At 44.6% G+C, this 27,802-nt stretch overlaps 1 protein-coding gene and 1 long non-coding RNA gene across 2 annotated transcripts; both read right to left on the minus strand.

The window, feature by feature from the left end:
• Nucleotides 1-1,221: 1,221 nt before the first annotated feature.
• On the minus strand, nt 1,222-25,346 carry LOC116679094 (NLR family CARD domain-containing protein 3-like). The gene is made up of 10 exons (XM_032508803.1): nt 24,306-25,346; nt 24,059-24,232; nt 6,618-6,696; nt 6,259-6,457; nt 4,312-6,124; nt 4,059-4,232; nt 3,619-3,792; nt 1,911-1,955; nt 1,431-1,789; nt 1,222-1,304 (listed from the first exon to the last, which is right to left on the minus strand). The coding sequence occupies exons 1-10, from the start codon at nt 25,238-25,240 to the stop codon at nt 1,222-1,224; spliced, it is 4,035 nt and encodes a 1,344-aa protein (XP_032364694.1). The 5' UTR covers nt 25,241-25,346.
• On the minus strand, nt 13,713-23,500 carry LOC116679096 (uncharacterized). The gene is made up of 3 exons (XR_004329443.1): nt 23,409-23,500; nt 21,789-21,791; nt 13,713-13,723 (listed from the first exon to the last, which is right to left on the minus strand). It is a non-coding gene; the product is annotated as an uncharacterized LOC116679096 (long non-coding RNA).
• Nucleotides 25,347-27,802: the final 2,456 nt, after the last annotated feature.

A 27,802-nucleotide genomic window follows, 5' to 3' on the forward strand; every position in this document is an offset into this window, starting at 1 on the left:
AAGGCAATTACTGCTAATGATCCAGTAGATGGAGTCAATGTTAACACACACACACACACACACACACACACACACACACACACACACACACACACACACACACACACACACACACACACAATAATAACATCATCTATTTGTGGGATTAAATATTTTCTGCATATTTTATTAAGATAAAAGTATTTAGGCCTGGTTAGTAGTTGGGCAGCTGTCCTCAGACGGGCCGTCCAGAACCAGCTGTCCTCAGACGGGCCGTCCAGAACCAGCTGTCCTCAGACGGGACGTCCAGAACCTGCTGTCCTCAGACGGGACGCCCAGAACCAGCTGTCCTCAGACGGGACGCCCAGAACCTGCTGTCCTCAGACGGGACGTCCAGAACCTGCTGTCCTCAGACGGGACTTCCAGAACAGCTGTCCTCAGACGGGACACCAGAACAAGCTGTCCTCAGACGGGACACCAGAACAAGCTGTCCTCAGACGGGACACCAGAAACAGCTGTCCTCAGACGCCCCCCCCCCATCCTGGAGTTCACTGACTTTAAAAGTTAAACAGAAAGACCACAAACTCTCACAGGATCTTCATGCTTTTATTGTGAAAAGATACAGAACTCAAACTAACATGAGACAAGTCAACGTAGTATATTATAGAGTACTAGTTCCTGTCATTTAGAGTAATTATACTACAACATTACTGTCTCTAAACTGGGATGAGTACTAGTTACTGCCATTTAGAGTAATTATACTACAACATTACTGTCTCTAAACTGGGATGAGTACTAGTTACTGTCATTTAGAGTAATTATACTACAACATGCGTTCCACTACTTTTGAGTTCCTTGTGAAGAGGTACACAACCAACTCTGTCTGTGGTGTGTGTGTGTGTGTGTGTGTGTGTGTGTGTCTTTGTGTGTGTCTCTTTGTGTGTGTGTGTGTGTGTCTGTGTGTGTCTGTCTGTGGTTGTGTGTGTGTGTGTGTGTGGTTGTGTGTGGGTTGTGTGTGTGTGTGTGTGTGTGTGTGTGTCTGTCTGTCTGTGGTTGTGTGTGTGTGTGTGTGTCTGTCTGTGGTTGTGTGTGTGTGTGTGTGTTTGTGTGTGGTTGGTGTGTGTGTGTGTGTGTTGGTGTCTGTCTGTCTGTGGTGTGTGTGTGTATGTGTGTGTGTCTGTCTGTGTGTGTGTGTGTCTGTGTTGTGTGTGTGTGTGTGTGTGTGTGTGATCCTGTCCAGTCTCAGCTGATCAGCAGTGAGGGACAGGAGGAGACTCTCCGTCCTACACAGGACTCAGAGACACTGAGGAACCAGAGACCAGAACCTAAACCCAGGATAGAGAGTCTGAGTGAATGAGGTGTTGAGGTGTGGAGGTGGATCAGTGAGTCAGAGGAGACTGTGTAGAAGGACAGAGAGCCAGCAGGACAGTCCACATACACTGCTACTCTACCAGAGACACGGGGGACGGAGACGGAGGTTTCTCTGTTATTGTGACGGACATAGTAACGATCATCAGAGCAGTCCAGACTCCAGGACTGATCATTACATCCAAACCAACAGTCTCCACTGTCTCCTCTCCTCCTGATTCCTCTGTAACACTGATATATCAACCAGTCCTCTGGTCTGGACTCCCAGTAACAGGGACCAGTCAGACCCTCTCTACACAGCAGCTGATGATAGGACTTAAACCTCTCTGGATGACCAGGATATGGCTGATCCTCCTCCACCCATGTCACCGTCCTGTTGTTGTCAGACAGTTTGAGGTTCCTGTCCACCGTGTTGGTGTCGACTGTGAGTTCACAGGAATCTGACGGAGACAACGAGACACAACACAGCTGCAGTTATTAACCAATCAGCTCTTGGTGATGACATCACAGGGTTGAATGAGTGATGTCACAGTCTGATGAAATGAAATTAAAACACACTTACACTCCTCAGACCTGGTGTCAACCATCTGACTCCAGCAGGCTCCACCCTGAAAGGAGGGGGGGGGGGGGGTCATTACATCACTCTCTCACACAGCTGGGTTCACTCTAACCTGTCTCTCTCTCTAACCTGTCTCTCTCTCTAACCTGTCTCTCTCTAACCTGTCTCTCTCTCTCTCTAACCTGTCTCTCTCTCTCTAACCTGTCTCTCTCTCTAACCTGTCTCTCTCTCTCTAACTTGTCTCTCTCTCTAACCTGTCTCTCTCTCTCCAACCTGTCTCTCTCTCTCTCTAACCTGTCTCTCTCTCTCCAACCTATCTCTCTCTCCCCAACCTGTCTCTCTCTCTAACCTGTCTCTCTCTCTCTCTCTAACCTGTCTCTCTCTCTAACCTGTCTCTCTCTCTCTAACCTGTCTCTCTCTCTAACCTGTCTCTCTCTCTAACCTGTCTCTCTCTCGCCAACCTGTCTCTCTCTCTCTAAGGGTTTGGTAACAGCAGAAGGACCAGATCTTTCATCTGGATTACTACATGGATCAGAGTCTGAGTGGACTGGAACCTGTCTCTCTCTCTAAGGGTTTGGTAACAGCAGAAGGACCAGGTCTTTAATCTGGATCTACTACATGTAGAGATGTTCTGATTCTGATGCCAGTATCAGAAATGCCTCTGATACTGCTGAAAATGGCATCGGTATCATCGAGTACTGGAGTCCAGGCACCGATCCGACACCAGGTAAACTATTAGAAATAGGAATCTATTTACTGGTTAGCTCCGTTAGCTCGGACACAGTTCTTCTTCGCTGCTCTTAAAATAGTTGCGCTGCTGTTTTGGAGGGGCGAAGAAGAACTGATCACCTAACGCCTCCTTAAAACAAGCTAGCATTAGCGCATCATGTCGGCAGTTTGCTAGGACTCTACGGTGGATGTTGGTAGTGGATTATATTAGTGTGTATTATATTAGTGTGTATTATATTAATGTGGATTATTATATTAGTGTGTATTATATTAATGTAGATTATTATATTAGTGTGTATTATATTAATGTGGATTATTATATTAGTGTGTATGGAGGAAAGTCAAGATCCTGTTTGTTTCACATTCAACTATATCTACATTTTATGTTGATGAACTACTATATATTGTTATTATTTTATTTTAACAAATCAGCCTTACAACTGGCCTCTTCATCTTCCTCCTCCTGATCCCTCTCTACCCCCGTCCCTCTCTCTGGATCTGCAGCCTCCTCTTCCTCCCTGTACATCACTTCAAACACCACAGGAACCAGGAAAGAGGGTTTTGAGGGACTTTTTGAATCTAGAGTCGTACTCTCCCAGCACAAGAGGACCTTAGAGAAATAACTGGTCCAGACGTCAGAGTACGTCTCTAAACGATAACGTGAGCCATGCAGCACCGGCAGCAGACATTTAAACCTCTAGATAACTAGTCTGCCTAAAGAGGAGATTAATGCTTCATCCACACAGGAAAGCACATCGCCTTGTGCTAAGCTAGGCTAACCCTGTCCTGGACCTCTCTTTGTGTAGTGAAACTGGTTTGATCCCAGGAAAGAGGAAAAAAGATGTTTCTTTAAAACCACAGACAGATATCTGTCCAAACTCCATCACCTACTAACAAAGGGAGTTATGATTTTAGTTCCTGGAGATGTTCTCCTTTAAAACGTCCTCCACTAATATCTCCTTCTTGTTGATCAGTGTGTGTACCTGAGAGTGTCCAGTCTCCAGAGAGGATCCTTCAGTCCTGCTGACAGCAGCTTCACTCCTGAGTCTCCTGGATGATTGTAGCTCAGGTCCAGCTCTCTCAGATGGGAGGGGTTGGAGCTCAGAGCTGAGACCAGAGAAGAACAGCCTTCCTCTGAGATCAGACAGCCTGACAGACTGGAAACACACAGAACAACACACAGGAAGCCTCAGTCAACACGGGGAGCCATGTGCTAGTTCTTTCTTTGCTTGTTGTCCAGGTACATTTTAGTTCAGATTTTGAATAATCTTTAGAATCATCTCCAGGATTTAATTATTGAGTCTCAAAACTACTGCTAAAGTTCATCACATCAACAGACACAAAGCTACACGTCATCTGTTTATCAACTAAAGTTAGTCAGAGTTTAAATGGTCATCAGTTGAACGGGTTAATGAATCCTGACCTGAGAGTCTCCAGTGTGCAATGTGGACTCTTCAGTCCATCAGAGATCAGCTTCCCTCCTGAATCCTGCAGGTTGTTGTTACTCAGGTCCAGCTCTCTCAGACTAGAGGACTGGGAGCTGAGAACTGAGGACAGAGCTTCACAGCTTCTCTCTGACAGGTTACAGCCCCTCAGCCTGGAGAGAGAACAAGAAGTTATTTATTATTAACTCATGTTGTAAAAAGTGTATTTATTGATGAATAAATCCGACGTACAGAGCTTTTTTGGAGGCTTTGACCACTGGCAGCAGCCTCAGAAGAGCCTCCTCTGAAGCAGAGTATTTCTTCAGGTCAAACACGTCCAGATCTTCTTCTGATGACAGTAAGATGAAGACCAGAGCTGACCACTGAGCAGGAGACAGTTTATCTGCAGAGAGACTTCCTGAACTCAGGGACTGTTGGATCTGCTCCACTAGAGAACCATCATTCAGTTCATTCAGACAGTGGAACAGATCGATGCTTCTCTCTGCAGACAGATCCTCATCCATCTTCTCCTTGATGTACTTCACTGTTTCCTGATTGGTATCTGAGCTACTTTCTGTCTGTGTCAGCAGACCTCGTAGGTGACTCTGATTGGTCTGCAGTGAAAGACCCAGGAGGAAGCGGAGGAACAAGTCCAGGTGTCCATTTAGACTCTGTAAGGCCTTGTCCACAGCTCTCTGGTAGAAATGTGCTGATGATGTTTGTTTTAGTCTGACTCTGAAGAATTTAGACAGCTTGGATGTTGTTTGTTCTTCAGCCAGAAGGTTGACTCCAGAGTCAGTGAAGGTCAGATGGACATGAAGAGCAGCAAGGAACTCCTGAACACTCAGATGGACGAAGCAGAACACCTTGTCCTGGTACAGTCCACTCTCCTCTTTAAAGATCTGTGTGAACACTCCTGAGACCACTGAGGCTGCTCTGATATCGATGCCACACTCTGTCAGGTCTGATTCATAGAAGATCAGGTTGCCTTTCTGCAGCTGCTCAAAAGCCAGTTTTCCCAGAGACTTGATCATCTTCCTGGTTTTTGCACTCCAGGTTTGATCTGTCTCAGTTCTTCCATCATACTTGACATTCTTCTGTTTGGACTGAACCACCAGGAAGTGGATGTACATCTCAGTCAGGGTCTTGGGCAGCTCTCCTCCCTCTCTGGTCTTCAACACCTTCTCCAGAACTGTAGCAGTGATCCAGCAGAAGACTGGGATGTGACACATGATGTGGAGGCTTCGGGATCTCTTGATGTGGGAGATGATTCTGCTGGCCTGCTCCTCATCTCTGAATCTCTTCCTGAAGTACTCCTCCTTCTGGGCGTCAGTGAACCCTCTGACCTCTGTCACCATGTCAACACACCCAGGAGGGATCTGATTGGCTGCTGCAGGTCGGGTGGTTATCCAGAGGCGAGCAGAGGGAAGCAGATTCCCCCTGATGAGGTTTGTCAGCAGCACACCCACTGAGGTGGACTTTGTAACATCAGTCAGGATTTTAGTGTTGAGGAAGTCCAGTGGAAGTCGACACTCATCCAGACCATCAAAGATGAAGACCACCGGGACCTCTTCAAACCTGCTGAGTCCTGCTTCTTTGGTTTCACTAAAGAAGTGATCAACAAGTTCCACCAAGCTGAACTTTCTCTCTTTCAGCACATTCAGCTCTCTGAAGGTGAATGGGAATAAGAACTGGATGTCGTGGTTGGCTTTGCCTTCAGCCCAGTCCAGAGTGAACTTCTGTGTTAAGACTGTTTTCCCGATGCCAGCCACTCCCGTTGTCATCACTGCTCTGATTGGTTTATCTCTTCCAGGTGGGGTTTTAAAGATGTCTTCTTGTTTGATTATTGTTTCTGGTCTGTCTGGTTTCCAGGATGCTGTTTCAATCTGTCTGACCTCATGTTCTTCATTGACCTCTGCAGCCCCTCCCTTCAGGAGGTAGATCTCTGTGAACATCTGATCCAGAACAATTTGGTTTCCTGCTTTAGCAATCCCCTCAAACACACTCTGGAACTTCCTGTCTAACTTAGATTTGAGTTTACGCTTACAAACTCCTGCTGGACTTCCTGAATGAACACAGAACAAAGAAGATCAGTAGGTGATTTATAAAGAAACAGGAACATACTCTGACCCTTCTCTGGAGACATTAGTAAACGTCCCATTAGTCCAGCAAGTTAAATCTTTAGAGAAATCCTCTTACTGCTCTGCAGACGGTCAGCCAGCCCGTCCTGGTTCATTCTCCTCAGGAAGTGCAGTGTGATCTTCAGAAACGCCTCTCTGCTGCTCCTCTGCTCTTCATCCTCACCCTCCCTCTGACTCTCTGGGCATTCTGGTCTCAGAAGCTTCTGAATCTTCTTCAGCTCGTTCTTCACAAAAGTGACGATGTCGTCTTCCAGAATCTGGAACAGAAGATTATATGAATGCCAATCAGACTGAAATCATGGAAGCAACCATCAGATCCACGATGGACAGACTGAGGACCCTCTGGTCTGAACAGGGCAGCATGGAGATGACTGGGAACAGAATAGATGTAAAAGTAGTTGGTGTACATGTACAGACCATAAAGATGGAGTCCAGGTGGGTTTGATGCTGCTGGGCAGACTGACCACTGGGACCTTCTGAGCTCTCCTGGTCCAGTCTGTGGGGGAATCAGGAAGAATTAGCTCCCATCATGTCTGTCCACACAGAGACACACACAAGGTAAAGGTCCTGTGACTAAAAGTGTTATTACAAAATAGAATCAGATGGTTTCCCCTGACAGTAAAGAGTTGGTGGTACTGCTGACCATACTGTGAATGTACAGAAAGAACTAAGAAGTCAACAAGGGCTCCAACATGGTGGTCCTGAAGGACTCCAGGAGCAGCAGACTGGGATCATGATGCAGGAGGTCTGCAGCGTCTGTTGTCGTGGAAGCAAACATTCATAGGGAGAAGTAGTTTGGGGAGTCAACTGTGAAAAACCTTCAGTTGGCTTCAAAACGATTATGGCAAACCATCAGCCAATTGGGGGGGGGGGGGGGGGGTCAGAGGTTAGATGGCCTGTCTGTAGTCGGGGAGAACTGCTGACCTGGACTGAGGGTACTGTTGGAGGCTGGTTGCTGGTTGGGGGGCAATCTTTTGATGAAGCCACTCACTGAAACTTGGCCTGTCCATACTCAAGCGGCGATAGTCTTCTCATGCCAAATATTGTCCTGACTCAGGTGACACTACCACTTATCAAGGGTCGCTGGTTCTCCAGAGGGGGAAGAGTTGGGGGGGGTGGCTACACATGATATTACCCTGGAACAAGCACTCTGAGGCCCACACATCCCGGTATTCCCAGTTGGAGAAGAACATTCCTGATTTGTAGCCTAGCCGATGGCTACGGGAGATTTAAAACGCTTTTTGATGGGGCTGCAACACCAGATCCTATTGGTCCAGACCAGGTCCAGTATTAAACTGAGATCTACAGGTGAAGACCGGTCTTACTAGACAGATTTCACATGGAGAATATAAATATATGTGAAGAAGAAAGATGCTGAGAATAAACTCCAAAAACTTCTCTGAAGACATAGAAGTTAAAGCATGACTCAGCAATATTATAATATTATTAACAGCTCACCTCCTTCCAGCAGAGGGTTGTTCTCCTTTAAAGACAAAGAGGACTTCCTTTGACCAGTCGCTCTTGAAGGACACACAGCTGTGTTCACGATCAGGATCAGGATCAGGATCAGGATCAGGATCAGGATCAGGATGGTCTGGTCTCTGATGGGTCCTGATAGAAAATCACATGTATAGAGGGTCATGTTCAGTAGTCTCTTATAACCAGACCTTCCTCCTCCACAGCTCTGCAGGGGAAGGTCTGGCCAGTCCTCACAGCGTTCCTGGATGGGACAACAACCTACTCTGGGTCATCAGCATCTCTTTAGACCAATCACAATCATCACACAGAGACCCCCTCCAAGGCCCCCGCCCCACCCCCCCCCCCAATGAGACAACACAACTTCTTGTTGGAGGTTTCAGAACAACTCACCTCCTTCTCCTCTTCTCTATTTCCACTGTCCTGCTCTCCTTTTCAATTGTCTCCCTCACACTTTTTTGCTCCATTACAGGTCTCCTTGTTTTTAAAGGGGGGGTGTCTCCGTGGACCGGTGGCTCTTCATGGACACACAGCTGGGCTCAGGTTCAGCAGGGTCTGGTCTCTGATGGGTCCTGTTAGAAAGAGAGGAAGATCTCCAGAAACTAGAAGCTATCCAGCAGATAATAAAGAGTGAAGCTGGTGGCTGTAGGATTTCTGTCCTTCACTATTACGTTACATTACATGTCCTTCAGCGGACGCTTTCATCCAGAGACACTTACACCTGAGAGACATGGCAGAGGTCCCACGCCTCTGGAGACACTAGGGTTACAGGTCTTGCTCGGGGACACATTGGCTGATGTATGGCAGTGGGAATCGAACCCTGATCTCCCACACCAAAGGCATGTGTCACATCCACTTAATCTTTCTGTCCTCTAATGGAGACAAGACTCCATTAAGACTCAGTCTCAGCTTCCTGTCCTGGTCCTCGTCCTCCACACAGCACTACTACAGTAACAGAGGCATTTAGGCCCCTGCATTTTATTTTGAAAGGCTCTAAACAGTAGAGCCCTGTTGGGTCTGACTTCCTGCTGGTGGAGACGAACCCACCCCCACCCCACACACACACACACACACACACACACACACACACACACACACACACAGGTTTGAGACAGCGGAGACTGTGTAGGCGTCTAACACGTGACCAGGTGTGCTGGGTCCCCTGATCAGACAGGTTGGTCCTGTTAGCTGATCTCACACACACACACACACACACACACACACACACACACACACACACACACACACACACACACACACACACACACACAAACATTATAAGAAGAAGACTTCTAGCTAAAATACCAAATATAAATAAGGCCTATCTTCCTTCCAAAGACCTTGATAAAGTCCTCCATGCTTTCATCACTGCTGGGCTGGACTATTGTAATTCTTTATATTTGGGTCTAGACCAGAAACCTTCAAACCGGCTCCAGTTAGTCCAAAACCAGCTGCTCGCCTTTTAACTAAAACTAAACAACGTGAACCCCTAACGCCGGTCTGGTCCTCCCTCCTCTGGCCACCTGTCCGTTACAGGAGAGATTTTAAGATTTTATTGCATGTTTTCAAGGCCTTAAATGGTCTGGCGCCTCCTTATCAGCTGATCTCTGATGACATCATTCTCCAGTCAGAACGCTGAGGTCGACCGATCAGCTGCTCTCGGACGTCCCGAGATCAAAGCTAAAAAATAAGGGCCATAGAGCCTTCGCAGTGGGCGCCCCCCCCACCCCCCCCTATGGAACAACCCCACCATGCAGTGGGCGCCCCCCCACCCTTTGGAACACCCCCCCCCCATCAAAATGAGAGTATCTTACCTCCTAACCCCCCCCCATTAAAATGAGAGTGGATCTTACCTCCTAACCCCCCCCCCCCATTAAAATGAGAGTGGATCTTACCTCCTAACCCTTCATCTGGAGCTCCACTCCGAGAGGAAGAACTGCGTCTCAGCCTCACTCGACTGTTTCTTCAACCAGTCCAAACTGTCCCGATCAACAACTCAGGTGAGTTATTTCCTGATGAGTCACAGCCCCACCTGGCAGGAAGTACTTTCACAATAAGAGCTTTAAGGTTCATTTTTAAATGAAGGAGGAACAACAGTCTAGAAAATCACGACAGCAAACTAAAACCTAGAGTGGCCCAGACCCTGTCAGACCTCCACAGAGTCCAACCTGCAGGACCCTGGAGACCTCCACAGACTCCAACCTGCAGGACCCTGTAGACCTCCACAGAGTCCAACCTGCAGGACCCTGTAGACCTCCACAGAGTCCAACCTGCAGGACCCTGCAGACCTCCACAGAGTAAATTACATTTAAGATATATATAATATATTATGTTGTATATATATATATATATAATAATACTATAATATATATATATATATATATAACATAATCATAATATAATGTTATCTATACAATACACTGAACTGGGTTTGAGTCGTACCAGCGTAGGGGGGGGCCTAATAAGACCACTACGCGTCGGATACTGATGAAACTCATTATTAAAAGTAAAAATATTACAAAGGTGCTGGAAATAACTTCTTTATAGAGCTATAAACAAATGAAGCAGTTTGAAGTTGATTCACTTGATAAACACTAAGAATACTAGCCTGAGTAAATGATTGGGGGGGGGGGGGGGGTCGTCTACGTTTAACACTAAATATTATTCTTATTTTTAATTTTTAATTTTCATTTATTTGTTTAGTCTAAAAGGGGACAATGTACACTGATCAACATTCGAAGCAAATGTAAGCGTACCCGAGTTAGCCATAGGCTAGTTTTCATCGGCAGTCCCCTAGCCAGATGTTATTAGGCATCCTAAAATAATAAACATCCTAAAATAATAAACAGTTATAATACAATGAAGATATTTATACAATAGACAAAAGGTTAAAAATTACAATGTTAAATCACAACAATCGAATAAACCAGATAAGCAAATAAAATCTAAAATGGATGATCGAGTTATTGTTGGACCAGCGTCAGTGTTGATTTTCAATCATCCATTTCTTAACATAACTCTTAAATGAGGGTTAGGGTGAGTCGCGTTGAAAATGACATCATCACGCATAGCTATGGTTACCAGCCACGCTGAGGCGTTACTCAATCTGCAACGGAAAACGGACGCAGAATGTGTCGAGTCGAGTAGAGGCGAGTCGAGGCGAGTTGAGTCGAGCTGTTACCAGCAGTGGAAAAACGCCATAAGTGCATTCCTAAATACTTGTATTCTGAGACAACCATTAGTCTGTGTCCTGAAATGGAAATGTCTTGCTCTGCGTCTATGTGGGAGCCGTTGGTAATGAACATACAGACTGTTTTTGGTAATGAACATACAGACTGTTTTTGGTAATGAACATACAGACTGTTTTTGGTAATGAACATACAGACTGTTTTTGGTAATGAACATACAGACTGTTTTTGGTAATGAACATACAGACTGTTTTTGGTAATGAACATACAGACTGTTTTTGGTAATGAACATACAAACTGTTTTTGGTAATGATCATACAGACTGTTTTTGGTAATGAACATAAAAACTGCTTTTGGTAATAAACATACAGACTGTTTTTGAAAGATTCAGTTGCAAACAACAGTGGTTAAGCCAGATGTGACCTTCACTAGCACATCTGTTAGCTTGATTGCAACCTCTTCAGCAGTCTTACCATGAGTAAAAATAACTGTATCATCAGCATACATTAAAATATCACACTTTCCAGAAACAGAAGGTAGATCATTAACATATATGCTAAAAAGGGTTGGGCCAAGTATGGATCCCTGCGGGACCCCGGTGGAAAGACCAAGTAAGTTTGATTCATGGGTACCAATTTTGACATGTTGAGAGCGGGGTGAGAGATAAGATTTGATAAGATTGACCAAGATGAAGAGAAATTGAAATTCAGTAATTTATACAACAGGATGTCATGATTAACTGTGTCAAATGCTTTCTTTAAGTCAAGGAACACAGCCCCAACAACCCCGCCTTTATCCAGTGATGCCGGAACTTTTTCTATGAAGTAACATGTAGTAACATGTAGCCGTTTCAGTCCAGTAGTTGGCCCTGAATCCAAATTGCATTGGGTGCAGTGGAAAGGAGCTGTTGTTGAGATGGTCGATGATTTGTTTGTTAATCAGTTTTTCAGATACCGTGGATACTTCAGGTACAACACTGATGGGCCTATAGTTGGAGGTCAGTAGCGGGTCACCACCTTTGAATACAGGGGCCACAACAGCAGGCTTCAATGAATCTGGAAACCATCCTTGGGCCAGTGAAGTATTGATTATGTGTGTTAGTGGGGTAACTATTGAAGAGCTGATCCCTTTCAGAATAAGTGTATCCATACCATAGACATCCTTAGCCCTTGATGGTTTAGAGAGATGTAACTGTTTTTATAACCTCGTCCTCTGATACTGGTCTCAGTGTTAGTGCTGGCTCTGTAGTATTAGCTGTACATGGATTGTTTTGTTGTATTGCTAAACTTTGGGCAATAGTGTCTACTGACTCAACAAAGTACTGAATAAAGGCCTGTGCCACATTGGTCGGACACTTCAAGATTGTGTCATTTGCTTTTAGTACAATTGGCTTAGTTATACTAATGTTTTGACCGGTTAATTTTTGAATCTGACTCCATTTGGCTTTTGAGTTACCATTTGAATTTTCAATAATTATGATGAAAAAGTCTGCCTTTGCTTTTCTCAGTTCACTAGTTACTTTGTATCTTAGCCTAACGAAGTTATGCCTATTGTGGGACATCTTTGACTTTATGGCTATTTTTAAAGCATTGTCCCGCTCCTTCATTAATTTTAGGACTTTCTCATTCACCCAGGGAAGACCCTGTTTCTTGTTTTTATATTTAATTCAAATAAAAAATTCATTAACTGTAGATTGCAATTTTTCAGTAAAGATTTGACTGGTAATTTCTAAATCATTTTCAGGAAGTAGCTCCTCCCAGTTTATGTTTTTCGTGGCTGCTTTGAAGTCCTCTTGTTTGTTTTTCGGGATACCTAAAAATTCCTTATCGCCAGTGTTTGTAAACCGCCTGCAAGTGAGTTTGCTTGATACGAGCACCATATTATGATCCGATTGAATGATTTTGTGATCCTTTCTGGTCTGTTACTAAATATGAGGTCGATTTGGGTACTGGTGCCATTTGTTATGCGTGTTGGACCTTTAACCAACTGAACCAGATTAAAACCATCAGTAATTTGCTTGAGCTTCATTCTTGAGGACTTATCTTCCCAGTTTAAGTTGAAGTCACCCATTATGATTATTTCTTTCTTAAAATCAAGTTGACATAATACCGTCTTGAGTTTTTTACAGAAGCTAATGTTTGAGGAAGGTGGTCGGTAAATGACTACAAGGGTGTAGGACATCTGTGGTGAAAGAATCATATTCAAGGCTACACCTTCTAGATCACATGGATTTTGCAATTGAATCTCATTGCAACGGATGGTGTTTCTTACATATATCATAACTCCACCCCCTTTTTCATCAGTTTGGTCCCTTCGGTAATATCATAACCCTGTAATGGGTCGTCTACGATTAACACTAAATATTATTCTTAAAGCTTCTGAAGTCGAAAAAAGATTCCAGTTCAGTTGGGGGGGGGGGGGGGGGGGGGTGCTAGCCCAAGCTACATTGCAGTAATTGATATATGGATACAACATTGAATAATACAACATGATCGCAACTTCTTTGGTCATCAGGTGCCGAGTTTTTCCGACCACTTTGGCTAATTTAGTCCTTGTGGCTCTAATGTGAGGTTTCCAGGATAAAGAGTCATCTAATATAACGCCGAGGAAACGAGCAGTTTAACATTATTAATGGAGATATTATCAGTTTGAATTTTCATTGAAGATTTAAACGTATCAGACTTAATACCAAAAAATATATAACTTGTTTTTTTTAGATGTTGAGAGACAGTTTGTTGGACTTGAACCAAGTAGATAACTGGTCAAGTTCTTCATTAACTACTTTTATTAAAATTTCAGGGTTTTTATGGGAGTAAAACACACTTGTATCATCTGCAAATAAAATGTTAGAAAGTTTATCTGAGACATTAGGAAGGTCATTAACATATAATATAAATAACAAGGGACCCAAGATGGAGCCCTGTGGTACGCCACACCGAAGGGAAAGGGGGGTGGGGGAGATCTGTCCCATTATAGCTGACAGTTAGAAACCGGTCTGAAAGATACCTGGTGAACCAGAGTAGGGACTTGTTACGTAAACCATAATGTGAGAGTTTTTTTAATAGAATGAAGTGATTAACGGTATCAAATGCTTTTGAAAGATCCAGAAAAATACCTTCAGTATTTTCTTTTCTATCTTTTTATTTTGTATATTTCAGTCAAAAAATGGAGAAGTGCCATGTAAGTAGAGTGTTGTTTCCTAAAACCATGCTGGTGAGCATATAACATATTATTTTTGTCCAGATGTTGGATTAATCTTGTGTAATCAAGTTTTTCAAGAACCTTGGACAGGGCTGGTAACACAGAAACTGGTCTATAATTGTTAAACATTGCAGGGTCATCACACCACTCCAGTAAAATGATAGGTATGATAGCTTTGGGGCGGACGTGCCTTTCGCTGTCTGACGAGCGCGTGAGCAGCTTCGACGTCGGCACTCATGACGCGGTCTTTGTCCCAAGGACTGGAGAGACAACGCTGATTAATGACGTCCTCATACAACTCCGGCCAAGCAACATGATTTATCGTAATGTGTTTCTGAGTTTCCTGCTTCTAGGAAGGAAAAGTCCAAACTGCTCAGAGACCTATGTGGCTGTTTTCAGAGGCCCTGGGACTTAGTGTCTTCAATAATCAGAGGTGCGTTGCTGGGCCCTGGGACTTAGTAATCAGAGGTGCGTTTTGGGCCCTGGGACTTAGTAATCAGAGGTGCATTTTGGGCCCTGGGACTTAGTAATCAGAGGTGCATTTGGGCCCTGGGACTTAGTAATCAGAGGTGCGTTTTGGGCCCTGGGACTTAGTAATCGGAGGTGCGTTTGGGCCCTGGGACTTAGTAATCAGAGTTACGTTTTGGGCCCTGGGATTTAGTAATCAGAGGTGCGTTTGGGCCCTGGGACATAGTAATCAGAGGTGTGTTTGGGCCCTGGGACATAGTAATCAGAGGTGCGTTGCTGGGCCCTGGGACTTAGTAATCAGAGGTGCGTTTTGGGCCCTGGGACTTAGTAATCAGAGGTGCGTTTGGGCCCTGGGACTTAGTAATCAGAATTACGTTTTGGGCCCTGGGATTTAGTAATCAGAGGTGCGTTTGGGCCCTGGGACATAGTAATCAGAGGTGCGTTTGGGCCCTGGGACATAGTAATCAGAGGTGCGTTGCTGGGCCCTGGGACTTAGTAATCAGAGGTGCGTTTTGGGCCCTGGGACTTAGTAATCAGAGGTGCGTTTTGGGCCCTGGGATTTAGTAATCAGAGGTGCGTTTGGGCCCTGGGACTTAGTAATCAGAGGTGCGTTTGGGCCCTGGGACTTAGTAATCAGAGGTGCGTTGCTGGGCCCTGGGACTTAGTAATCAGAGGTGCGTTGCTGGGCCCTGGACTTAGTAATCAGAGGTGCGTTGCTGGGCCCTGGGACTCAGTAATCAGAGGTGCGTTTTGGGCCCTGGGACATAGTAATCAGAGGTGCGTTTGGGCCCTAGGACTTAGTAATCAGAGGTGCGTTTGGGCCCTGGGACTTATTAATCAGAGGTGCGTTTTGGGCCTGGGACTTATTAATCAGAGGTGCGTTTGGGCCCTGGGACTTAGTAATCAAAGGTGCGTTTTGGGCCCTGGGACTTAGTAATCAGAGGTGCGTTTGGGCCCTGGGACTTGGTAATCAGAGGTGCGTTTTGGGCGTAACTTGCAATAAGCCAATCAGAGTGTCATCTCCCATTCCCTTTAACAGCCAGGTGCATTTGTACCTTGGCGCATTGCTACCATGATATATATGCATATATGCTGAGCAAGAAAGAGAGAATTATTCTGTATTCTAACTGTTCACTGTAAAAAAATGTCCTTGCATAAAATAGAAAATTACCACCTTTTCCGGAAAGTTAACGGACATTTCTGATAATCCCCAAAAAAATTTAAGAAACTTATTTGAAACATGAACAAACTGAAACATTTATATGATCTTCCAGTTTGACGCTAAGTCATAACTTTAAAAACAAAAACACAAACTAACTTTAAAGTCGTCAGGGCTAAATTAGGTGGTTTCGGATCTGAGGCTTCTTCTCTAAAATAACAAATAACTTGTTGCCAGAATATACTAACTTGTGGCCACGAAATACTACTAAATAATAAAGGGAAAAAGCCCCAAACAATAATCTAAAAACACAGAAACCTGCGTTTTTTCTCTGCCAACTTGTGCTAAGAACAATAACACGTCTGATTTATTCCACTTGTTCCCAAACCTTTTTCAGCTCAAGACCCAAAAGAGAAATTTGGTGTCTCCCCGGGACCCAAATTTACAAAAGTACACAGTGAATCATTGTAACATCTACATTTTTAAACTGTGGACAAAAGACGGAACAAACCATGAATTTAAATGTATATGAAGTATATTTATTCCATTATAAAAGTAAACAAAAACAGAAAAGGTCTCTATTGTCCTTCTTGTGTGTCTGTCCCCTCCCATCGTCCCTCAGGACCAACACCAACATTTTAAAAATAATTTAAATTTAAATAATGCTGACTTGAATTTAATGAGATGTGTGTGTCTGGTTAGAGATATCAACCAGCTGATCTAGTCCAGGATCGGTTTTTGAAAGTGCCCCATTCTGAGGTCATGCTGAGGTCATGCTGAGGTCATGCTGAGGTCATGCTGAGGTCATGCTGAGGTCAATCCGAGGTCATTCTGAGGTCATGCTGAGGTCATTCTGAGGTCATGCTGAGGTCATTCTGAGGTCATGCTGAGGTCATGCTGAGGTCATGATGAGGTCATGCTGAGGTCATGCTGAGGTCATTCTGAGCATTTAGTCTGTTTCTGTATTTGTTTTTCAGGTATGCTAGAGTCGAAAAGCCAGAGATCAATATGCATGTTACTCTGCCAATTGGCGACAAAACGGGTCTGTGACCCATTTTGGGTCCCGACCCTAAGTTTGGGAAACATCGATTTATTCCATCAATGTGTGATCTGCATCTTCTCTTTTGATGTCATGTCTTATGTGAATGTTTTCTGTACCTGACCACAGAGCGCAGCAGCTCGTGGTCCTTCTCCAGAGGGGCGCTGGTCTTCAGGGAACCCAGGAACTCCAGAGCCTGGCAGGCAGCCGGCAGGTCTATGGCCAGCACTGCAACACAACGAGACCCGGGTTCAGTTCCTGGGACAGGCGCATGCTGTGGACCTGTGTCCGTCACCTTGCTCCACGTGGTCCACCACCTCCAGGGCTTTGAGCGTGGCCCAGCCCCCCATGGACACGTGGTCCTCCGTCGCTCTGCTGGTGGACAGGGAGTCCACGGAGGACGGGTGGCAGAGAGCCTTGGTCTCGGACACTGTTGAAATGGATCGTTAGAGCTTCGTCTGTTACAGTCGAGCCATTATTGCAGTTGCTACAAAGCTAATTCAGGTCAAATTTGACCCCTTTTTAAAATGCATATCTATGTCTACATCTGAAAATATGGCTTTCCTTTTAACCAAATTACCCAAAAAATTGATACAATTGATCACTTTCATTTCTCTGATCTTGACTATTTAGTCAAAAGAATTCACAATTTCTGCTTTTTTTAACTCAAATATTAGGTTTATGACTAAAAAAGGGACAAAAATGTCAAATTATTGTCACTTTTCAAACTTGACCCTTTAAAAAATTTCAAATGTTTGTCAATTTTTCAAATTTGACCCTTTAAAAAATGTCAAATATTTGCATATTTTTCAAATTTGACCCTTTAAAAAATGTCACATTTTTCAAATTTGACCCTTTAAAAAAAAAAAAAATTCTTTTCAACCAAATTACCAAAAAAATGGATTCTTTACAACGCTCTTTGTAAATAAAATGAATCACTTTCATTCCTCTGATCTTGACTATTAGTCAAAATAATTCATAATTTCTGCTTTTTTAACTCAAACATTAGGTATATGTCTAAAAAAGTGAAAAAAAATGTCAAATCTTTGTCCGTTTTGACTCGGGAGGACAACACACAACTCTCTCTGGATGTCTCTCGAGTGAAGACGAGGACCTCCTCTGAAGAGTCCATCATGCTTTTTTTTGTCCTCCATGTCCTCCTTGGCTGCTAGCAACTGCGCGCAGGGAGGAAGGGTGCACGCGATCACAGAAGGCTTGTGTCATGTGGATGCGCAGACAGTGTTGTTGTCATTACTTGGAATTCCAAGTATAGCAACATCTCACCTAAGGTAGCAGCAGTGCAGTGCGCGATCATGAAGCCAGAGTCCAGCCCCCCCGTCCTGGACCAGGAAGGCCGGCAGGTCGCCGAGGGCCGGGTTCACCATGAAATAAAAATGCTAATCATAAAGTCTTGTAAGAAAAATACCAATGGCAGAATTGCAGAATAAAACATCGGGACTACAACTAACAATCGTTCTCATTGTTGTTGATTTTGCGGATTATTTTCTCAAATAGTGAATTGAGTGTTTTGCCCAAAAAAAATATCCGAAAATAGTGAAAGCTTCTATTTTGGCTACGCCCGTGGATCTGATAAAGATTTTAACCCTAGTAACTAAAGGAACAAGTAACTAAAGGAACAAGTAACTAAAGGAACAAGTAACTAAAGGAATTAGTAACTAAAGGAACTAGGAACTAAAGGAACAAGTAACTAAAGGAACAAGTAACTAAAGGAACTAGTAACTAACAGAACTAGTAACTAAAGCTGTCAGATGAACGTAACGGAGTAACTAAAGTAACTAGTAACTAAAGGAAATAGTATCTGTCAGGTGAATGTATTGGAGTAACTAAAGTAACTAGTAACTAACGGAACTAGTAACTAAGGCTGTCAGATGAATGTAGCAGAGTAACTTTAGAAACTAGTAACTAAAGTAACTAGTAACTAAAGTAACTAGTATCTGTCAGGTGAATGTATAGGAGTAACTTAAGTAACTAGTAACTAACGGAACTAGTAACTAAAACTGTCAGATGAATGTAGCAAAGTAACTAAAGTAACTGGTAACGAAAGGAACTAGTAACTAAGAGAACTAGTAACTAAAGCTGTACGTAACGGAGTAACTAAAGTAACTAGTAACTAAAGGATTTAGTAACTGAAGGAACTAGGAACTAAAGGAACTAGGAACTAAAGCTGTCATATGAATGTAGCAGAGTTAACCAAAACTCTGCCCCTATAGGACAGCCGAGGTAGCAACCACCACCATTTAGACAACCGAGCGCACACCTTCTCCCTCACTCCCTCCCAGTTCTTCTGCACAAACCCCTCCGTACCCCAAAACACCCCCAAAACTTTTAACCCTTCTTTACCCCACTAAAGTCCCCCTGGCAGACTGGGCACCGCTGTATCTCTCCACCGACCCACCAGCAAGGCCTCACTCTTAGCCCAGTTCACCCGTGCAGAGGTGGTCCTCTCAAAAAATCCCTGGTCCAGGTACGACCAGGGATGTAGAAGGGCTGGCCGGTCTTCCTGGCTACCAACCTCCTGGTCCAGGTAGGACCAGGGATGTAGAAGGGCTGGCCGGTCTTCCTGGCTACCATCCTCCTGGTCCAGGTAGGACCAGGGATGTAGAAGGGTTGGCGGTCTTCCTGGCTACCAACCTCCTGGTCCAGGTACGACCAGGGATGTAGAAGGGTTGGCCGGTCTCCCTGGCTACCAACCTCCTGGTCCACGTACGACCAGGGATGTAGAAGGGCTGGCCGGTCTTCCTGGCTACCAACCTCCTGGTCCAGGTACGACCAGGGATGTAGAAGGGTTGGCCGGTCTTCCTGGCTACCAACCTCCTGGTCCAGGTAAGACCAGGGATGTAGAAGGGCTGGCCGGTCTCCCTGGTGTTTAGTTGGGACATTTTGCTTCGAGTTCTCTTGAGTCTCGGATATCTTCTTACTACGTGGGGGGGTACAGGAACCGTTCACACACCAACAGGGCAGCATCGGGGGCAACTCGGGGTTCAGTGTCTTGCCCAAGGACACTTTGACAGGAACCACCATCACCACCATCGAAGCACCAACCTTCTGATTGGCAGGTTTACCCATAATGCACCTGCACCCTCCATGTAGTTGTGCTGACTAAGAAAGTGTTCAGATCATAGACTGTAAATATTACTATAATATTCATATATACAGTCTCTGGTCTGGATGTTATTAAAGTAACACTAAGATAATTAGAAAGAAATCCTGATCAGCAAACAAGTCCTCGATGACCCCCCCCCCCACCCCCCCCCCCACTGACTTTAAAAGTTAAACAGAAAGACCACAAACTCTCACAGGAACTTCATGCTTTTATTGTGAAAAGATACAGAACTCAAACTAACATGAGACAAGTCCACGGCGTTTCTACAGTTCCAGTTATGATACTCATCATATATAGTAACATGTACATGAATATGCAAAGTAAAACTATACAAATATATTATTAAAACGTACAATAGGCAAGTAGGAGAAAATGAAGATACTCTAGTAAAAGTACCTCCCTGTTGTACTCCAGTACTGCGTTGTTGTAAAATGGTAGTAAAGCTCTGGAATAAGAACTTCATGTTTAGTTTCAAACTAAAGTTGTCTAAAGAAGATTATAGTGATTAAAACTCAGTATTACAGTATTTACAGTACTTGGTTTACAGCTGATATGTGAAGAGGTACACAACCTTATATATATATATATATATATATATATATATATATATATCAGGAATTTAATTTTCCTGCAAACCGACACAGGAAGTGCTTTTATTTTGAAGTTTTGTGTTGTGTACTCAGTCTGTGGTTGTGTGTGTGTGTGTGTGTGTGTGTGTGGTGTGTGTGTGTGTGTCTGTCCGTGGTTGTGTGTGTGTGTCTGTCTGTCTGTGGTTGGTGTGTGTGTGTGTGGTGTGTGTGTGTGTGTGTGTGTGTGTGGTGTGTGTGTGTGTGTGTGTGTGTGTGTGTGTGTTTGTGTGTGATCCTGTCCAGACTCAGCTGATCAGCAGTGAGGGACAGGAGGAGACTCTCCGTCCTACACAGGACTCAGAGACATTGAGGAACCAGACCAGATCCCAAACCCAGGATAGAGGGTCTGAGTGAATGAGGTGTTGAAGGTGTGGAGGTGGATCAGTGAGTCAGAGGAGACTGTGTAGAAGGACAGAGAGCCAGCAGGACAGTCCACATACACTGCTACTCTACCAGAGACATGGGGGACGGAGATGGAGGTTCCTATGTCATTGTGACGGACATAGTAACCATCATCACAGACCAGACTCCAGGACTGATCATTAGATCCAAACACACAGTCTCTAATGTCTCCTCTCCTCCTGATTCCTCTGTAACTCACTGATATAAGAACCCGTCCTCTGGTCTGGACCTCCCAGTAACAGCGACCAGTCAGACCATCTCTACACAGCAGCTGAGACCAGGACTCAAACCTCTCTGGATGACCAGGATATGGCTGATCCTCCTCCACCCGGGTCACCGTCCTGTTGTTGTCAGACAGTTTGAGGTTCCTGTCCACCGTGTTGGTGTCGACTGTGAGTTCACAGGAATCTGACGGAGACAACGAGACACAACACAGCTGCAGTTATTAACCAATCAGCTCTTTGGTGATGACATCACAGGGTTGAATGAGTGATGTCACAGTCTGATGAATGAAATTAAAAACACACTTACACTTCCTCAGACCTGGTGTCAACCATCTGACTCCAGCAGGCTCCACCCTGAAAGGAGGGGGGGGGGGCATTACATCACTCACTCACACAGATGGGTTCACTCTAACCTGTCTCTCTCTCTCTAACCTGTCTCTCTCTCTCTAACCTGTCTCTCTCTCTCTAACCTGTCTCTCTCTCTCTAACCTGTCTCTCTCTCTCTAACCTGTCTCTCTCTCTCTAACCTGTCTCTCTCTCTAACTTGTCTCTCTCTCTGTAACCTGTCTCTTTCTAACCTCTCTCTCTAACCTGTCTCTCTCTCTCTGACCTGTCTCTCTCTCTAACCTGTCTCGCTCTCTCTTACCTGTCTCTCTCTCTAACTGTCTCTCTTTAAACTGTCTCTCTCTCTCTCTAACCTATCTCTCTCTAACCTGTCATTCTCTAACCTGTCTCTCTCTCTAACTTGTCTCTCTCTCTCTTACCTGTCTCTTTCTCTCTGACCTGTCTCTCTCTCTAAGGGTTGGGTAACAGCAGAAGGACCAGGTCTTTAATCTGGATCTACAACATGTAGAGAAGTTCTGATTCTGATGCCAGTATCAGAAATGCCTCCGATACTGCTGAAAATGGCATCGGTATCATCGAGTACTGGAGTACAGGCACCGATCCGACACCAGGTAAACTATTAGAAATAGGAATCTATTTACTGGTTAGCTCCGTTAGCTCGGACACAGTTCTTCTTCGCTGCTCTTAAAATAGTTGCGCTGCTGTTTTAGAGGGGCGAAGAAGAACTGATCACCTAACGCCTCCTTAAAACAAGCTAACATTAGTGCATCATGTCGGCAGTTTGCTAGGACTCTACGGTGGATGTTCCCACCGGTAAGACGGCAACATGTAACATATCCAGAGAAGCAGTTTAGAGGGGCAGCACGAGAGTTGCAAATTTCAACAGCAGCAACTTAATTAAACATTTGAAGATGCGTCACGCTAAAGAGCTCAACGAATTTACGAAAGCTAAAAGGAAGAACTGCAGCAGCAAACTCTGGAAACGGCCTTCAGCAACGAGATAAATCCCCCAAAGGATAACCAACAGCCAATAAGCAACAAGGATAACCAACAGCCAATAAGCAACAAGGATAACCAACCGCCAATAAGCAACAAGGATAACCAACAGCCAATAAGCAACAAGGATAACCAACAGCCAATAAGCAATAAGGATAACCAACAGCCAATAAGCAACAAGGATAACCAACAGCCAATAAGCAACAAGGATAACCAACAGCCAATAAGCAACCAGCTAACCTAACCCTAACCCCTCAGCCATGAAGCAGGCAATGACTCTGTATTAGTATGTGTATTATTAGATTAGTGTGTATTATTATATTAGTGTGTATTATATTAGTGTGTATTATTATATTAGTGTGTATTATATTAGTGTGTATTATTATATTAGTGTTTATGGAGGAAAGTCAAGATCATGTTTGTTTAACATTTCTCTCTTTGCGTAGTGAAACTGATTTGATCCCAGGAAAGAGGAAAAAATATGTTTCTTAAGATATCTGTCCAAACTCCATCAACTATTAACAAAGGGAGTTATGCTTTTAGTTCCTGGAGATGTTCTCCTTTAAAACGTCCTCCACTAATATCTCCTTCTTGTTGATCAGTGTGTGTACCTGAGAGTGTCCAGTCTCCAGAGAGGATCCTTCAGTCCCGCTGACAGCAGCTTCACTCCTGAGTCTCCTGGATGATTGTAGCTCAGGTCCAGCTCTCTCAGATGGGAGGGGTTGGAGCTCAGAGCTGAGACCAGAGAAGAACAGCCTTCCTCTGAGATCAGACAGCCTGACAGACTGGAAACACACAGAACAACACACAGGAAGCCTCTGTCAACACGTGGAGCCATGTGCTAGTTCTTTCTTTGCTTGTTGTCCAGGATCATTTTAGTCCAGACTTTGAATAATCTTTAAAATCATCTGCAGGATTTAATTATTGAGTCTCAAAACTACTGCTAAAGTTCATCACATCAACAGACACAAAGCTACACGTCAGCTGTTTATCAACTAAAGTTAGTCAGAGTTTAAATGGTCATCAGTTGAACGGGTTAATGAATCCTGACCTAAGAGTCTCCAGAGTGCAGTGTGGACTCTTCAGTCCATCAGAAACCAGCTCCACTCCTGAATCCTGCAGGTTGTTGGTACTCAGGTCCAGCTCTCTCAGACTAGAGGACTGGGAGCTGAGAACTGAGGACAGAGCTTCACAGCTTCTCTCTGACAAGTTACAGAGACTCAGCCTGGAGAGACAACAGGAAACAAGACAGGTAACATCTGTAGGTTTAAATGTTGAGTCTGGAATTTATAGATTTAGTATATTAAATCCTTTTTCAGTTTAAGTCCTTTCTGTATAATTCTAAACAAGTTGCAGATAACTAATCAAGACTGAACCAGGTATCAAAGTCACATGATAATAAAATAAAAAAAATATTTCTAGAACTCAGCAACAATTCATATTTCAGGCTTTGTGACATATGATTATGAATACAAAAAAAATACTTAGGAAACATTCAAAGACCTTCTGAAATTAGTCCTGACATGAGAAGGGCTGTTTAAATTAAACAAAGCTTAAAGTATATAGAAACATCATCAAATTAAAGACAAACAGTAAGTTGGTCTGACCTGAGAGTCTCCAGTGTGCAGTGTGGACTCTTCAGTCCATCAGAGACCAGCTCCACTCCTGAATCCTGCAGCTTGTTGTTACTCAGGTCCAGCTCTCTCAGACTAGAGGACTGGGAGCTGAGAACTGAGGACAGAGCTTCACAGCTTCTCCCTGACAGGTTACAGTCACTCAGCCTGGAAGGACAACAGGAAGTTATTTATTATTAACTCCTTTTGTAAAAAGATGGCAGAGTATTTATTGACATACAGAGCTTTTTTGGAGGCTTTGACCACTGGCAGCAGCCTCAGAAGAGACTCCTCTGAAGCAGAGTATTTCTTCAGGTCAAACACGTCCAGATCTTCTTCTGATGACAGTAAGATGAAGACCAGAGCTGACCACTGAGCAGGAGACAGTTTATCTGTGGAGAGACGTCCTGATCTCATGTACCGCTGGATCTGTTCCACTAGAGAACGATCATTCAGTTCATTCAGACAGTGGAACAGATTGATGCTTCTCTCTGCAGACAGATCCTCATCCATCTTCTTCTTGATGTACCACACTGTTTCCCGATTGGTTTCTGAGCTACTTCCTGTCTGTGGTAGTAGACCTCGTAGGAGATTCTGGTTGGTCTGCAGAGAAAGACCCAGGAGGAAGCGGAGGAACAAGTCCAGGTGTCCATTTGGACTCTGTAAGGCCTTGTCCACAGCACTCTGGTACAACTGTGTTGATGATGTTTGTTCTTCTGCCAGCAGGTTGACTCCAGAGTCCGTGAAGGTCAGATGGACATGAAGAGCAGCCAGAAACTCCTGAACACTCAGATGGACGAAGCAGAACACCTTGTCCTGGTACAGTCCACTCTCCTCTTTAAAGATCTGCGTGAACACTCCTGAGACCACTGAGGCTGCGTTGATATCGATGCCACACTCTGTCAGGTCTGATTCATAGAAGATCAGGTTGCCTTTCTGCAGCTGCTCAAAAGCCAGTTTTCCCAGAGACTCAATCATCTTCCTGGTCTCTGGACTCCAGGTTTGATCCGTCTCAGTTCTTCCATCATACTTGACATTCTTCTGTTTGGACTGAACCACCAGGAAGTGGATGTACATCTCAGTCAGGGTCTTGGGCAGCCCTCCTCCCTCTCTGGTCTTCAACACGTCCTTCAGAACTGTAGCAGTGATCCAGCAGAAGACTGGGATGTGACACATGATGTGGAGGCTTCGTGATCTCCTGATGTGGGAGATGATTCTACTGGCCTGCTCCTCATCTCTGAATCTCTTCCTGAAGTACTCCTCCTTCTGGGCGTCAGTGAACCCTCTGACCTCTGTCACCATGTCAACACACCCAGGAGGGATCTGATTGGCTGCTGCAGGTCGGGTGGTTATCCAGAGGCGAGCAGAGGGAAGCAGATTCCCCCTGATGAGGTTTGTCAGCATCACACCCACTGAGGTGGACTCTGTAACATCAGTCAGGATCTCAGTGTTGAGGAAGTCCAGAGGAGGTCGACATTCATCCAGACCGTCAAAGATGAAGACCACCGGGACCTCTTCAAACCTGCTGAGTCCTGCTTCTTTGGTTTCACTAAAGAAGTAATCAACAAGTTCCACCAAGCTGAACTTTCTCTCTTTCAGCACATTCAGCTCTCTGAAGGTGAAGGGGAATAAGAACTGGATGTCCTGGTTGGCTTTGCCTTCAGCCCAGTCCAGAGTGAACTTCTGTGTTAAGACTGTTTCCCGATGCCAGCCACTCCGTTGTCATCACTGCTCTGATTGGTTCATCTCTTCCAGGTGGGGTTTTAAAGATGTCTTCTGTCTGATTGTTGTTTCTGGTCTGTCTGGTTTCCTGGATGTGTTTCAATCTGTCTGACCTCATGTTGATCATGACCTCTGCAGCCCCTCCCTTCATGAGGTAGATCTCTGTGAACATCTGATCCAGAACAGTTGGTCTCCTTCTTTAGCAATCCCCTCAAACACACGCTGGAACTTCCTGTCTAACTTAGATTTGAGTTTACACTTAGAAACTCCTGCTGGACTTCCTGAATGAACACAGAACAAAGAAGATCAGTAGGAGATTTATAAAGAAACAGGAACATACTTTGACCCTTCTCTGGAGACATTAGTAAACGTCCCATTAGTCCAGCAAGTTAAATCTTTAGAGAAATCCTCTTACTGCTCTGCAGACGGTCAGCCAGCCCGTCCTGGTTCATTCTCCTCAGGAAGTGCAGTGTGATCTTCAGAAACGCCTCTCTGCTGCTCCTCTGCTCTTCATCCTCACCCTCACTCTGACTCTCTGGGCATTCTAGGTAATCTGGTCCCAGAAGCTTCTGAATCTTCTTCAGCTCGTTCTTCACAAAAGTGACGATGCCATCCTCCAGCAGCTGGAACAGAAGATTATATGAATGCCAATCAGACTGAAATCATGGAAGCAACCATCAGATCCACGATGGACAGACTGAGGACCCTCTGGTCTGAACAGGGCAGCATGGATATGATTGGAAACAGAATAGATGTAAAGGTAGTTGGTGTACATGTACAGACCATAAAGATGGAGTCCAGGTGGGTTTGATGCTGCTGGGCAGTCTGACCACTGGGACCTTCTGAGCTCTCCTGGTCCAGTCTGTGGAGGAATCAGGAAGAATTAGCTCCCATCATGTCCATCCACACAGAGACACACAAGAGGTTAAGGTCCTGTGACTTAAAGTGCTATTACAACATAGAATCAGATGGTTTCCCCTGACAGTAAAGAGTTGGTGATACTGCTGACCATATTGTGAATGTACAGAAAGAACTAAGGAGTCATCAAGGGCTCCAACATGGTGGTCCTGAAGGACTCCAGGAGCAGCAGACTGGGATCATGATGCAGGAGGTCTGCAGCGTCTGTTGTCGGGGGGCTACACATGATATTACCCTGGAAGAAGCACTCTGAGGCCCACACATCCCGGTATTCCCAGTTGGAGAAGAACATTCCTGATTTGTAGCCTAGCCGATGGCTACGGGAGATTTAAAATGCTTTTTGATGGGGCTACAACACCAGACCCTATTGGTCCAGACCAGGTCCAATATTAAACTGAGATCTACAGGTGAAGACCGGTCTTACTAGACAGCTTTCACATGGAGAATATAAATATATGTGAAGAAGAAAGATGCTGAGAATAAACTCCAAAAACTTCTCTAGAGACATAAAAGTTAAAGCATGACTCAGCACTATTATAATATTATTAACAGCTGACCTCCTTCCAGCAGAGGGTTGTTCTCCTTTAAAGTTAATGAGGAGTTCATATGACCAGTCGCTCTTAAGGGACACACAGCTGGGTTCAGGATCAGGATCAGGATCAGGATCAGGATGGTCTGGTCTCTGATGGTCCTGATAGAAAATCATATGCATAGAGGGTCATGTTCAGTAGTCTCTCATAACCAGACCTTCCTCCTCCACAGCTCTGCAGGGGAAGTCTGGCCAGTCCTCACAGCGTTCCTGGATGACAACAACCTACTCTGGGTCATCAGCATCTCTTTAGACCAATCACAATCATCACACAGAGACCCCTCCAAGGCCCCCGCCCCCGCCCCCCCCCCAATGAGACAACACAACTTCTTGTTGGAGGTTTCAGAACAAATCACCTCCTTCTCCTCTTTCTATTCCACTGTCCTGCTCTCCTTTTCAATTGTCTCCCTCACACTTTTTTGCTCCATTACAGGTCTCCTTGTTTTTAAAGGGGGGGTGTCTCCGTGGACCGGTGGCTCTTCATGACACACAGCTGGGCTCAGGTTCAG

The sequence above is a fragment of the Etheostoma spectabile genome, unplaced genomic scaffold (assembly GCF_008692095.1).
Source record: "Etheostoma spectabile isolate EspeVRDwgs_2016 unplaced genomic scaffold, UIUC_Espe_1.0 scaffold00009333, whole genome shotgun sequence".
Taxonomy (NCBI): domain Eukaryota; kingdom Metazoa; phylum Chordata; class Actinopteri; order Perciformes; family Percidae; genus Etheostoma; species Etheostoma spectabile.